Source organism: Lotus japonicus, chromosome 4 (genome assembly GCF_012489685.1).
Source record: "Lotus japonicus ecotype B-129 chromosome 4, LjGifu_v1.2".
Lineage (NCBI taxonomy): Eukaryota > Viridiplantae > Streptophyta > Magnoliopsida > Fabales > Fabaceae > Lotus > Lotus japonicus.
The window spans coordinates 17537393-17551091 of record NC_080044.1 but is presented as its reverse complement, the minus strand read 5'-3'; the positions used below and the strand labels follow the sequence as shown (position 1 = coordinate 17551091).

Here is a 13699-nt window from a genome sequence, read left to right as displayed (position 1 = left end):
GTCTTTGGATTAAGGGGGGGGGGGGGTGTTAGAAGTGTATTAGAGTAATCCAAAGTGTGGATTAGTGTTACTGGTGTAGACAGTTGGCTATAAATAGTGGCCACATGTGTATTTTGTAGTTAGTGTGCATCTAATACAAAAGTTAACTTTCCTCCAATATCTCTTTCTCTCGTATTCTCTCTTTTCTTTACCTTTTTCCTTTCTTTGCATCTGAACCATTGTGCCTTTGCACTAACAGGTGTTACCGTTGAGATCTGATCGAAGGTGTTGGCGTGTTTGTTTTTTATGTAGATGCTAAGCTCTTGAGTTTCGCCTTGGACGTAGCAGGCGGTTTCTGTTTCTGCCGAGAAGGAGCATTTGAATTTGAATTCAAATTTGCTCGTGATTTATGGTCTTTGATCTGGGTCCAACCATCATTATCTTGTGATTTGTGGGCCCCTTGTGTTACCTTTGAGCTAGGGTTTGCATGGCCAGCACTAACCGCCGCCTTCCCTGCATGCACACCCTTCTGTGACGCTGCCTTCCCTGCATGCACACCCTGCTGCGATGTTGCCGACTGGTTTTGAGTGATGCAATTGCGGCTAAGGTGGCCGTAACAGCCACAATGATCACAGATAATGTGAATGCCTTCATATTCCACACGGATCCATTGATTGCGGAACCAAATTCTCTTAGCCACAGGCTGACTAAGGTCGATCTCCATGCACACTCGTGCATAACGACCTCGATTCATCTGAGTCGTGTGAGCATCCACCTTGAGCGGCTTCCCCACCGACGTTGCTAGCGCGAACAGCAGGCTCTCGTCGTAGTACGCCGGATTAAGGCCTGGGAACCGGATCCAGACTAAGGTCTTCAGAACCAGTGATTCTGACGTAACCAGATCTGGACTCCATAAGGACACAGCCAAGCATCTATCAAAGACCATCCATGGCCCCCCTTTAAGCACATTCTCCTTATCATCAGTCTGATCAAACTTGACCATGAATACACCATGATCAATATCCATGGTTTCAAAACCACCCTTGGGTTTCCACAGACCCTGCAGCTTCTTCCGCATGAGGGTGTACCCCAAGTTTTTCCCAAGAACTTTGATTACCAGCGCCTCCCTCCATGGATTACTCAGGTTCTTGATCACAGAATCCGCAACAAACACCCTAGGCAAGTGTTTGTTACCTTCCTCAAACTCCACACGGGCCAGTTTGTGAGCAATGAGGTCAACTCGATCCCGCACCAGCACCGGTCTCTCCTTCACCCTCCCTAGAACCATGTCTCTAAAGGATGGCTTCACAACCCACCCTCCTTCCCATCCACCCCAACAACGCCCCCATCCGGCGGCTTCGCCGGTGAAACCATGATGTGAAGAACACTCTCAATCACTCACTCTCTCTGTCTCTCACTCTCTCTCTCTCTCTCTCTCTAAACTATCCCAAGGTACCTTTAAATCAATAAATTGTTAAAATAAAATGTATTCCTATTGAAAGAAAGGGAAAAAAGGGTAAATAATTAAAATGTCAGTAATGTTTTTTTTTTGCAAAAAAAATGTTAGCAATGTTATTTTGGGAACAATAAACTAGTTTTTTCCATTCATAAATATTCAATATTTTGTAAAGCACATACGGTTTATGTAAGTACTTAAATACAGACGTTTGTCCCCAAATAATAGCTCAAGTGGTAAGAGTTATATGATATATAAGTATTGGTGTGGAGGTCTAGAAAGCAATTTATCATTCCAATCTTAAAAAAATACAGAAGTTTACTCTCATAATTCCTATATCCATTGATTTCTCCTTTTTCTCTCATTGATGATTGAAAAGAACCAATTAAAAGAAGAGTTAATTTATTCTCTATATTTAATATTTAATACTTTAATTTTATAAACATGTTTGAGTTAGCCCAAACGATCACTAGGTCCATCATCATTTTTGTCGATCTAAATGACTATAAGCAGCTATTAAATTAGTCAGCTAGGATGACTAAGTGTAGGATTTCCACACTTCGAACCAATTAGCTAAAAAAAAACTTAAATTTTGAAATTATGTTCAAGTTCACCTAAGGTTAAAAACTTTAATGCCACCCACGTCTCAACACACACTCACTTACTCAACAGTTTACTCACTTCACACACCCGAGAAAATATTATTAATACAATAATGTTATATTTATTATTTTACTTATTTCACTTCAACTTACATATTTCTTCTCATATTTCTTCTCTGAAAGTTAGATTAGATGTGTGGTACATCATAAGGGTAAAAATGTATTTTTTTATTTAGTGAATAATTTTTATAAAAAACCCATAATATTTTTAGTAGGGTTTTCACAAATAATTAAGCTAAATTTAATTTAGAAGATACTAGCAAATTATTCCATATTATAAGTAAGTTTAATGTGGAATGACTTTCAAAAAAAAAAAGTGGAATGGAGTCGCATAATAGAATAAATTTTATATGAATTTATCTACTAATTAATAAATAAATAATGTATCAATAAAAAATTGGATTCACATGAGGTTTTAGCATGCTTTCATATTTTTATAAAATTTCAGTTCCTACAAAAAAGAAAGAAAAACCCTAAAATTGAGAATCTTCCTCCCCACTTTTGCCCCCACAATACAATACAAATTGGTCTCTTTCCCTCCTTTCCCTCTCACTCTCTCTCTTTCCCGCGCTTACCATCACTCACCTCCATTTGATTTCGACTCTCATCAATCATATTCATACACACTGCTTCTTCTTCTGTTCAATTGACCAGAAAGAATACCCGATGGGAAAGTCCATGAAGAAATCCAAAATCGCCGGCAACCTCGCCGCCGTGATCACAGAGGCTCCACCACCGCCTTCCTCGCCGCAACAGTCGGATCCCTCCGCCTACCTTCAGCTCCGGAGCCGCTGCCTCCTCCGCAGGGTTCCGCCCGCAGCCGCCAATTCCAGGCTCCGAGAGAGTTCGCCCAAAACGCCGTCGTCTCGGTTCTGTGTGCAAGAGGAGAACGCTGATGTCGGTGCGGAAGATTCTTTTGGAGAAAATTTCTTCGAGGTTGAAGACAGAGATAGGTATAATTTCAATTTTCAACTCGAATTATTTCTTCAAATTTTCACTGCGCTTTCTGTCTTTTTATTCAATTTCTTCAATAATTGTTTTTGAAAATTTTCCCCTTTTGCTTTGATCTGCATTAATCATTGAAAAAATAATTGTCTGTTCATTATTTGTGTTCATTGTGTAGCTCTTTCTGTTTGTGAATTGCTTGATACTTATATGTAGAGTCAATTGGTGTTTCTTTTTCTTATATAAATGTGCATGCAAGTGTTTCTAAAGTTTTGAGAATTTTCGCGATTTTTATGTGCTTTTCTTTTTTACTAGAGGAGGATGGAAGGTTAGAGTAGAGAAAAGGGGTTTCAGAATTGTTATCTCAAAAGTCACTACTCTTTCTGTCTTTTGCCTTTTTTTATATTATTTAATCCCTGAATTTCACCTGTTTATGCATTTTCATTTTCATGTTATTGTTCTGATCTGATTTTTTATATTATTTAAATTGTTTAATGGTGTGTGAAATAATCATGAGAATTTCTTGAAGAAGAGGGTTTCAAAAGTCACAAGTCTATAGCTGCTTCTGCTCCTTAGTTATTATTGTTATTGTGGACTTGTGGGCTGTTTTTGTTGTTGATGTTGTTGTTATTGAACCTTGGAAGGTCTTATTTTCCCTTGATGTTTGTTCATGTATTCTAACTTCTATGTAATTGTTTGATTTCTTACTTTATCAAATCTGGTTCTGAGGTAAGGGTGTGTTAGTACAAAGGATTGCTCAGAATTGTAACTTTCTGTGACTTGTGATAGCTTCCGCAAGTTGTATGCCCATCATTATAGTTATTTACTGCAAGTTGTATTTTTCTGATGTTTTGATATCTGTGTCAATTGCACTGCCTCTAGTACATGAATTGTTATGGTAATTATTTTTGCTATAACTATCTGCTTACATTAATGATGGGTTGTACCAGTAATGTTGACAGTTGATAAATTTTCAATCTTTTTTCAAGTGAAATATATTTTGGACCCCACAAAATAGAAAGTAAGTTTTCTGAACTGATTGAGAAAGAGAAAATTTTCTAACTTGAAGCTGAGTGAGTGAGTGTATTAATGTACATCAACTGTGAACTGTCTCTGCTGTTCTGATTGTTGAGTAATTGTGACCTAATAATATTCATGCAGTTATATTTTTAGGCCATTTGTCATTGTCATTTGTTTTTCACTCCAGATTTTGATGAACTAAAAAACTGAGTCATTAGAAAAAGGTAAACTATGTTTTGAATCCATGTAAAACACTGGATATTTGATTTTGGTTCATGATTTTTAAAAAGTTCTATTTTGGTTCCTTATGTTTTGAAATAGTCTCGTTTTAGTCCCTGACTATGATTTTCTATGATTTTTTTTTTGAAGTTTTAGTGCAAACTGGCTGGACAACTTGTAATAAACAATTGTGATTCCATAAATGTTGTTTAGTATTGATATCACCTTGTTTTGTATAGTTTGGTTCACCATTTTATTAAAATTAGGGACAAAAGTAAGGCTATTTTATTGTGAGGCATTTTTCAATCAAGTACTAAAATCAAATAGTGACAATTTTTGAAGAACTAATAATATGTCTGTCATGACTCCTGGAAATGCATATAACCTTGATTGTCCTTTGATCTGCAAGAACGTGCCTGTAGCATTGAGCTTCATAATCTGGACTTTGCAATAACTCTCATGACTCTTGTTAGAAACGATCTGTCATATTCATGGGGCCTAGTTGCGGTCACATGTGTTTCAGATCCCTGTTTAGGCAGGCTTTCACTGAATGAGAAAGATTTGGTCTTCTCTCTCTTTGTATTTTATAGTTGCATCAGCCCAGTGAGTCAGAGCTTGTCCCATTAAATGCCAGTTACGGTTTTAGATTGCAATTTGTCTCTACTTCCATGCTAGAGAGATTTTGTGCAAAGGAAAAAACAATCATTTTAATTTCACAATCATGTGCAATTTTATTTTTCCTGTTAAACTCTTCTGCTAAGCTAGTTTTCATTACAATCTTTTCTTTCTTTAGCAGAAGCACAAGGGAGAGCACACCTTGTAGTTTAATAAGGGATTCAAGTGCCATTGACACCCCAGGTTCAACCACAAGGCAAAGGAGGCACCACATAGTTCATCCACACATTCAAAGAAATATTCCAACGGCTTACGAAATGGAGGAGTTCTTCGCTTGTGCAGAGAAGCAGCAACAAACAAAATTTATGGACAAGTATGTGTTGTTTTATCCCCACAAGTTATTTTTGCTTTCCTCCTATGCTGTATTTTATATGGATTTCTTCCCCAATTTTTATTCATATAAGTATGTAATATATATGCTTATTATGTATATATTGTATATATTTTTCAGGTACAATTTTGACGTTGTGTATGAAGTACCTCTGCCAGGACGGTACGAATGGGTCCCAGTACTTCACTAGAACAAGCTTTGGTCATGATATCATATGGATTTCAACCAGCTTTCACTAACCATTCAGATTGTTTGATGTTCTTGTTCAAAAAGCTATAAGGAAAGTATCTGTTTAGAACAGATTTCTAAAACTTGGTAGTTTAACTGTCTTTCTGTTTACTTTTCTTTTATTGGGGGTGAGTATAATAATATCTAGTTTATGGGTAATTTTTTCTGTAATTTCGGTACCTTATGTCTATAATTCAGCAGAGATCAATCATGATTTGGATAGTCAATGTAGAGATTAGTTATCCTTCTATATTTGGCATTGAAATTTTAACCTTGGGAAGGAATTTAAGCTCAAGTTACATGACGCAACCAGACAATACCTGCACAGGGGTACAAAATCAAATTACCAAAAAGTAAATAAATACTTGTATAGCATTTGTTAAATTTAAATGGCTATAATATATGGCGTTACCGAAAATGGAAAAACAATGTAGGAAGGTAAAATATAAGAAAAGCTACTTTGATATCTTCACTACACTTTCATCCATTTTTACCCATTTCTTTATCTCTTGTTTTTTTCTTTCTATCATAAATGATGAGATTTCATTAATACACACACGACTTCAGCACTTGTTTGGTTTGTCTATTTTCATATTCAAAGAGAACAGAAAATATAGCTTCAATATATCTTTGGTTCATATTTAGAAAATGTTTTCTTAGAAAATATTTTATAAAATATGACTAAAACAAAAAAGAAAAGGAAGGATCTATTAACTCCAGGAGACAATTAAAAAACTTACTCCAAGTCTCGACCCTCAATCTTATTAAAAACAAAGGGCTGAGATTAAAATTTTAAAACAATCATGTGTATTACAAACTCGACTATTTATTTATTAATCAATTTTTACTAGAGTAACCACATTTTAAATGAGTCAATATTTATTGGCATATTTCCGTGTTCATGACGGGGTTGTAAATTTGATGCTCTTGTAAATCTCTTTCAATGAAATAATTTTCATAATTCTTTTTTGATTCTTTGGATATCTTACATTTTCATAAGAAAGTGAAGGTAAACTTCCCACTACTTCCAAATTCCATCACATTTTTTTCCCATTTTGAATTAAATAAAATTTAAATATATTTTCAGAAATGCTAAATATTCACCAAACACATTTATAAGTCTTATGCGAAAAATGACATTTCCAGCCATCACATTTTCAGAAATATTATTCCTTCACCCTTGTAACAAACGCTCAATGTTGCAATTTCAATGAAAAATGGAAATAAGCATAGTGTAATTTAAATCTTTTTTTTAAAGGAAAACGTAATTTTTTTGTATATCGGAAATATAAATTGCACCCTCTAGGAATTGATCAATGGACCTCCCCACCCCAACCCATATGTCCCATAACACTCTTACCAATTGAGCTAATCCATAGAGGATAGTGTAATTTAAATCTTAATTGAAGTTGATTAGTTACCAAACACCATAATTCAGAATGTACAGATGTTTTAAGTTAATCACCCAAAACAATGAAGATATTGTTGAAACTCAAAACAATGAGGATTAATTTATTATTCTACTCAACCTCCATAGCAGCAGAATTTTCTTTGTCTAAGAAGCTCTTAAGTTCTTTAACTCTTTGCCTGGTCAATGGAACACAGTCCTGAAACCACAATAACAATGGTTGTTAACTTCCCATCTGTATAATTCGATCCAACATAAAGGTACCATCGCTATCATTCAATTTAGTAAATGATTCATTACGATACTATATATTTGGTTTACTTTCATTTCTTATTTGTCCAAGAAAAATAAAATACTTTATAAAAAATTAATAAATCTGTTGGATATTCGAGAGTCACAAATTTGTTAATTTTAAGAGATATTTTCAATCATTCAATTTTTTAGATCTTGAATTTTGATGAACTTTTTTTCATTTAAGCATTTCAAGAAGAATGTGAATCTTCAATTTTAAATTACAAAACTCATACCCTGATACCCTATTTTCAATGTTTCGTAGTCTACGATAGGTTCTGATACCAAGAGGACTAACTCTATCCCAAAAACACCCAATTTCTAATGCTAAATCAAAATTTGATGAAGTTTCTATGAGCAAAAGTGCTCATTATTTCATTAGCATGCTAATCCAAAATGAGGCAAATAATGTTAATGCTATAACTGTAATACCATATGCAAACTAACCTGGAGAGCAGAAGTATAGGCAAGAACTGGCCCGCCAGGCTTGTAAAGAGATATAAGTTGACCAGATGTATTCAAAACTATAGTCATATGGGTTTCCATAATGGATTCTTCTTCTGCAGTAGGATCTGCCAAGATGTAATTTTTGTAAAGTATGCATGTTAATGAGAATGGAATGTTTCTTAGTGTAAGCTTCCTCTTTTCCTTATTAACCAGCTCTTGTGCCTGCTTTTGTCCATCTTCATCAGACACGAGTACTATTTTGCCGTCATCGTTTATAGCAACATGAGGAATTTGCACTGTCAACAAAATTCAAAATAAAACTAGACTCAGTATTATGAAAGAAAGATTTAAGGACCAAAACTTCAGAATAAAACTCTTAAAATTTGGGTTAGGCTTAACTTTACCTGAAAAGCTAGCTTACAAGATTGATCCTCATATCTTTAGTTAATGTAGGACTTCTCAACAAAAACGGTTTGAAGTCATCCAAAAACTTTAGAAAGGCCTTTTTTCAATAATTTTAGTGGTCTCGATAACTCATTATACACCATTGCTAAAGATAATAGAACAAATAGTCTTTTCCCACTAGGAAGGATTGGTTACATTTACATAGACTGAACAATGGCATAATATTCTGAATGTGACATTGTGTGGGGGTGGGAGAGTTTACGGCAAAGATTGTTGCCACCCGTGTCAGCCATCTCTAGCACAAAAGCAGGAGTTCTTGCTGGATTTGTAACAATCTAATACAACAGTAGAACAATGGGAACAATTCAAAATGCTTACACGACCATTGGATCACATTAAGAAGATATTGAAGGGAATATTTATGAATGGGCTCAATGAGATATTAAGGCAGAAGTGAAATTACATAGTGTGGGCTGACTTTGAAATTTAATTAGTGAACAAGGCCCAATCAGTGGAGGAGTGGAATAAGGCAGTGGTCTAAATGCTTTCACAGAACTACAGACCAAACCCAATTCTATTCTGATGCTGGGAATATAGGATTTAAAAGGCTATCAAATGCAGAATGTGAGAAAATTGAAAGAAAGGGTTACCTTTTGCAAATTCAAGCAATTGCAAGAACAGTTCATGATTCAAATCGCACAGTTTAATATGAGTCAGCAAGCCAGTGAATTGTGAAAATTGTCCATGCCAGTTTTATCATGTGATGTGATAAGAACCTTGGGAGAACCACACCACAAAAGCTAGCTGTTGTAGTTGGAGAGCCCAATTATAAACCCCACATTAGAATCCCATACTTCCAATGTGGGACTCAAGTCCCATACCTTGCAATGGGGTCCTAACATGATGAATCACAAATGACTTTAAATTGTGCAATACATACATGAATCAGTGTGATTCATACCATTGATCACACAACTCAAAGATTTGGTATTTTTTCCTTCTTTTATCTCACCAATCTAATCAAAGAAATTGAAACAAAAACAACTACCAAAAGCGATTTCCCACTAGATGGAGCTGGTTACAATGAAATGAACAGCCAGTTCTCCCTCTCACCCCTCTTCCTATTTATAGGTAGCACACCTTAACCAACTAACTACTATTCAATTAACTAACTATACCTACCAATACTCCACCCCCCCCCCTCTAAAGTCTAAACATTCAACTTGTGCAGATGTTTAACAGCATGGATGAAACGAGAGGGGGGGGGGGTCCAACCAGGGCCCATTTTAAGGTCTCCAACTCACCGTATCACTCCTAATATTATTATTGAGATCTCCCAATTGGAATGTATTTGTTAAGATTGCCATACATTTCTTTATGTGATTTAAAGAAACAATTCATAAAGTTGGGAAGTATTATTTTACAGTGGCTTTAGGCAAGAATGATCTATCTTCTGAATGATTCATAATAGGACTAAAGATGTACCACTTACGATGAGATAAGGCAGCAGCTGCAGAAAGTAAAGCAGCATCAAAAAGAGCACCATCAGCATCCAAACAATAGACATCCTGTATAATAAAGAAGACAGCATTATATATTCAATAGATTGATAACTACACAATCAAAGCAAACAAAGATAGGGTACCCAGCACCAAAGTTCGAGACTTCAAGTACTATGCATCTTTCTATGGTTGATAAGAGACATTTGATAAATGCAGTCAATATAAATGCTTACCAAGTAAGCCATCCATGCAGCTTTCCCACTGACCAAGGACAATTCTTTCAAATCAATCATTCCAGAACTGCAAGAAAACAAAAGTCATAAAACATAGGATAGTTTAAATTCAATTGAAACCCAATTTAACAGACAAGTGCCACCCAGATTATTGATCACCGTGAAGGTTGGCATAGACATATACAAATACAAGCCCATGTCCATAAAAAAGGAGGCGACAAATCATCATATGAAAAAATTAACAACCGAGAGTGGGGAATTATCTGATCCATAACCACTTTAAACAACAGACTTTTCAGCTAAAAGTTCATTCACTAATGATCATAGTAAACATCAATAATTATGGGCACTTTTTAATAAGAATATGTCCAAAAATGAGCTCTCGAGGCAGCAGACACAATCACATATGCACATCCTCATCAAAAGTGAAAACATTTGTATGAAGTATGACTGATACAAATGTGGGTGAACTGTCTTCGGTAGAGAGTTCAAAGAAACAAATTATGCACAGATATTATCAAAATCTTCCTTTATATCCAAGAGCCAAACCTAACAAGTTCTAGTTTTATTTTATTATTTTTCTCTTGCTTGCTTTTTCTATTCTAGTAAAAAAGGTGGAGTGACTTTGGGAAAGGTAGCTTCTTGCATCATCCGAAGTAACTGAACCTGAGCAAGAGACATGAATGATTATAACTTGCCTTGAAATGGTGTCAGACAACTGCTTTGACAACAAATCATGATAACTAAGTTCATGTTATTAAGCAAACCTACGGGTGGAAATAGGCTAGGACAGGCTTTGCGCGGCCCAAGCCTGGCATGCATTCTAATTTTGCGGCCCAAGCCTGTAGTAGGCCAAATTCAAAGGCCTAGTCTTTTAGACGGCCTGGCCTACTAGCCTATCTAAAAGCCTATTTAACATAAAGACCCCCTTTTTTGTCAGATACATAATATTTACAGAAAGCCGGTTTAGAAGCAAATCAAATCAGCCCAAAAAAAGGAATACATCTCAGATGCACAATATTCACAATGACAATACTATCTTGTAAAGTTTAAAATGCTGACAAGACCCACAGTAAGACCAACTGATTTTTGAATCCTCATCTTGACACCAAATTAACAACAATTCCTTCTAATTTGAGCTTTCAATCCACCTCATCAAACTACTGGTTTCCAAAAGGATACCATTATGAATTGCTTCCTATCACACCTGGTAGCCTTCACCCCCAATTCCTTCACCCCACCCCTTGTTTTTACCAACCCAAAATCCTCGCCCAGTAGAAATTTTCTACCACCCCTTGTTAGTACAATAACATTGCTTCAATTAGTGTAGCTTATATCAAAATATATAAGCAGGAACTAAATTGCTACAAGAGAAGAAGCCAATTAATTTTTCCCAAAACCTATCTACAATTGAACACATAAAACTAATAAAAGTTGTAAAAGAAAACCTAATTCAACTAAAAGGATTATTTCTCTGCCATTTTCTGTACAAACAAAATTAAGATTCCTGAACGGTAATAGTGGAGAAACACCATGACACTGATGAAGAAACAGAAGAAATTTGAAGGAAAATGTGAGAGGAACAAATATAACCTTTGAATGAGAGAGAAATAGACCTCTTGCTTGCAGCAAGCCTTCGACGCCAACAGTGCTCCAGCACGGAGAGAGGACGGTGGTTGCGAAACCGACGAGAGTTCAGCACGGCGAAAGTACGGTGGTCTGAGACGGCGACGGTAGTGTTCGTGGACTCTAGAGTCTGGTTACTGAAGATTGTGCGGTGGGGTGGCGCGGCTGAAGAGTGAAGGGTCTACACTTGGTGAAACTAAGGGTGTATTTAGTTATTTACTGAATACATTATTATACTCAACTAAGGCTTTGTTTGGATTGAGGGAGGGGGATGGAGTGGAGTGGAGGGAGATAGGGTTCCATTGTTTGTTTTGTTTAAAATATGATGGAAGCCATGGTAAGTAATGGTTCAAGTTCCATCATGCTCCATTGTTTTCCTTTAAATTTGCTCCCTCCCAAATTGGGTGGAAAGGAATGGAAAGAAAAACTGATCATGTAATTAAATCATGAAAATGCTATTTTACCCTTGAATATTGATAACCTTCCTTCATAACCTCCCTCTAGGACTCCACATTGTATACCCATCTTAACCCTTTATAAGGACTATTTTGGCCATATCTCTAGTTAATGTGAGACTTCTCAACCCACCCCTCACGGTGAGTGCTGGACATATGGACATTTGGAGCGTGAAATTTGCAGGAATGAACATATGCGGTTGACCCATATATGGGTAGTCTCCAATAAATAGGCTCTGATACTATCTTAGAATTCATAGGACTATTTTGGTCATATCTCTAGTCAATGTGAGACTTCTCAACAATGTGTATGAAGCCACATCCAACATGTACCCTATTTAAGTCAGCATCTAGATGTCCTAATTTTCAAGTTTTCAGACATGATCATATGGTGAATGCATATCCGTTTTGAGTATGGTTTAACCACATAACTATATAAGTTTGTTAGGGGTAGCACTCCACTATTGAAGCAAAAAGAAAAACAATATCACACACATCATGAAAAAGCAAGTCACTTTACAAGTTTCCTGGTATAACATAAGTTGGATGTGGAAAACTATTTCCCTATTATGAGTAATTAAGGATTTATAATGGAAGAGTAACCACCATACATCTAAACAGGGACAATGGTCCAACAATTTATAAATTGCAGTGGAAGCATGAATGTATGGAAGCCACAGCAATGAAATAGGACATTGACAAGCCATAAATATCAAACTAATCCCATAACATATTAGGGGCAAAGAGAGAGAGAAACATAAATTTCACCCTCCCTAATAACACTTTTTAGTCAGGAATCTGTAAAATCAATGAGTATCACCAGCAAAATCATATGATAAAGGAATAAGCTTTTTGCCTCCAATCCCCTTCAAAGGTTTGAACTTTGAACTGAATAAGACATTTTTTTTGAGAAAAAATCCCTACCTACATTCCATTCACCTCCAAGAACAAGCAGACCATGTAAATTCCTCACTCACTCACTCAGCATAAAACAAAGATAACAAGACAAAAATATGGGTAGCGCGGCAGGTACCTGGAGGCAAAGCAGAAAATTCCTCTACGGTTGCAAAGCTGTTCAATCAAAAAGAAATTTTTCTCATGGCAGTGAACGGCGCTTCACTCCAAACATAAACAGAGAAAGAGGTAGGAATGTGGGTTCTTTTCTTTGGCTTAATTCCACGTTTAGTCCCTGATCGATCATGGATGTGTGATTTGACTCCCTTATATTTAAAGCGAGCGATTTTGGTCCCTCATGTATCAATTTGTGAAAATTAGATCCCTCCGTTAAGTTGACATCCAATTTTAACGGAAGTGAATGATGTGTCGTTCATTAAATGATGTGGATACGTAATTGTGTCATGTATTTGCCACATAATTATTTACTTTTGTTTTGAAGTTTTTTTCTTTTTTAAAGTCATTTAAATATATTAATTATTAAGTCGGCATGGAAGGCAAAGCATCATAGCGAACAAAAGCATCAAGACCATGAGGCCCCTCTCTATCCAAATCATAAAGGAGGAAGCATTCGTAGCCAAGAAGTCTGCGTACGAACAAATAAAACATCCAACTGTAAAAAAGTCAAAGCTAAAGTGTGACAATCTGCTAAAATTAAATCAAGATAAGAGTTGCCTTTAGAGCGACGCCTCCACCACTAGTGTAACACCCCGATTTCGGTGACATCATTTTAGTAACCAAAAAGAAAATAAAGCGGAAATAAAGCGGAAAAACGTGAATATTTTTTTTTGATTTGTTTAAATAGTAAAATTAAAGACTTGTCGAAGTAAAGACTCTACCGCGAAAGATAAACATAACTAATG

General features: G+C 35.9%; 3 protein-coding genes across 7 annotated transcripts; 1 reads left to right on the top strand and 2 right to left on the bottom strand.

Annotated features, from left to right (window-relative positions):
- Window positions 1-283: 283 nt before the first annotated feature.
- LOC130712391 (uncharacterized) lies at window positions 284-1267 on the bottom strand. The gene has a single exon (XM_057562227.1). It carries the CDS (start codon window positions 1265-1267, stop codon window positions 284-286), a length of 984 nt encoding a protein of 327 aa, XP_057418210.1.
- Window positions 1268-2486: 1219 nt separating this feature from the next.
- On the top strand, window positions 2487-5765 carry LOC130709917 (cyclin-dependent kinase inhibitor 4-like). 2 transcript variants are annotated; one of them, XM_057559046.1, is made up of 3 exons: window positions 2487-3050; window positions 5075-5269; window positions 5408-5765. In XM_057559046.1, exons 1-3 carry the CDS (start codon window positions 2764-2766, stop codon window positions 5475-5477), a joined length of 552 nt encoding a protein of 183 aa, XP_057415029.1. In that variant the 5' UTR covers window positions 2487-2763; the 3' UTR covers window positions 5478-5765. The 2 variants fall into 2 exon arrangements, with proteins under 2 accessions (XP_057415029.1, XP_057415030.1); XM_057559047.1 differs by having other exon boundaries at window positions 2505-3050; window positions 5078-5269.
- Window positions 5766-6878: 1113 nt separating this feature from the next.
- On the bottom strand, window positions 6879-13063 carry LOC130714747 (uncharacterized). 4 transcript variants are annotated; one of them, XM_057564691.1, is made up of 5 exons: window positions 12916-13063; window positions 9802-9868; window positions 9559-9634; window positions 7662-7957; window positions 6879-7122 (listed from the first exon to the last, which is right to left on the bottom strand). In XM_057564691.1, the coding sequence occupies exons 2-5, from the start codon at window positions 9859-9861 to the stop codon at window positions 7036-7038; spliced, it is 519 nt and encodes a 172-aa protein (XP_057420674.1). In that variant the 5' UTR covers window positions 9862-9868; window positions 12916-13063; the 3' UTR covers window positions 6879-7035. The 4 variants fall into 4 exon arrangements, with proteins under 4 accessions (XP_057420674.1, XP_057420675.1, XP_057420677.1 ...); XM_057564692.1 differs by lacking the exon at window positions 12916-13063 and adding an exon at window positions 11395-12850; XM_057564694.1 differs by lacking the exon at window positions 12916-13063 and adding an exon at window positions 11418-12850.
- Between the last annotated feature and the right edge of the window lie 636 nt (window positions 13064-13699).

Excerpts from the sequence above, each read along its gene's own strand:
- LOC130712391 (XM_057562227.1), bottom strand. The coding sequence starts at position 1,267 with ATGGTTCTAGGGAGGGTGAAGGAGAGACCGGTGCTGGTGCGGGATCGA.
- LOC130709917 (XM_057559046.1), top strand. The coding sequence starts at position 2,764 with ATGGGAAAGTCCATGAAGAAATCCAAAATCGCCGGCAACCTCGCCGCC. Across the intron at positions 3,051-5,074 it reads GAGGTTGAAGACAGAGATAG|CAGAAGCACAAGGGAGAGCA; the intron begins GTATAATTTCAA and ends TTCTTTCTTTAG. Across the intron at positions 5,270-5,407 it reads CAAACAAAATTTATGGACAA|GTACAATTTTGACGTTGTGT; the intron begins GTATGTGTTGTT and ends TATATTTTTCAG.
- LOC130714747 (XM_057564691.1), bottom strand. The coding sequence starts at position 9,861 with ATGATTGATTTGAAAGAATTGTCCTTGGTCAGTGGGAAAGCTGCATGG. Across the intron at positions 9,635-9,801 it reads CTGCATGGATGGCTTACTTG|GATGTCTATTGTTTGGATGC; the intron begins GTAAGCATTTAT and ends TTTATTATACAG. Across the intron at positions 7,123-7,661 it reads CCTATACTTCTGCTCTCCAG|GACTGTGTTCCATTGACCAG; the intron begins GTTAGTTTGCAT and ends TTGTGGTTTCAG.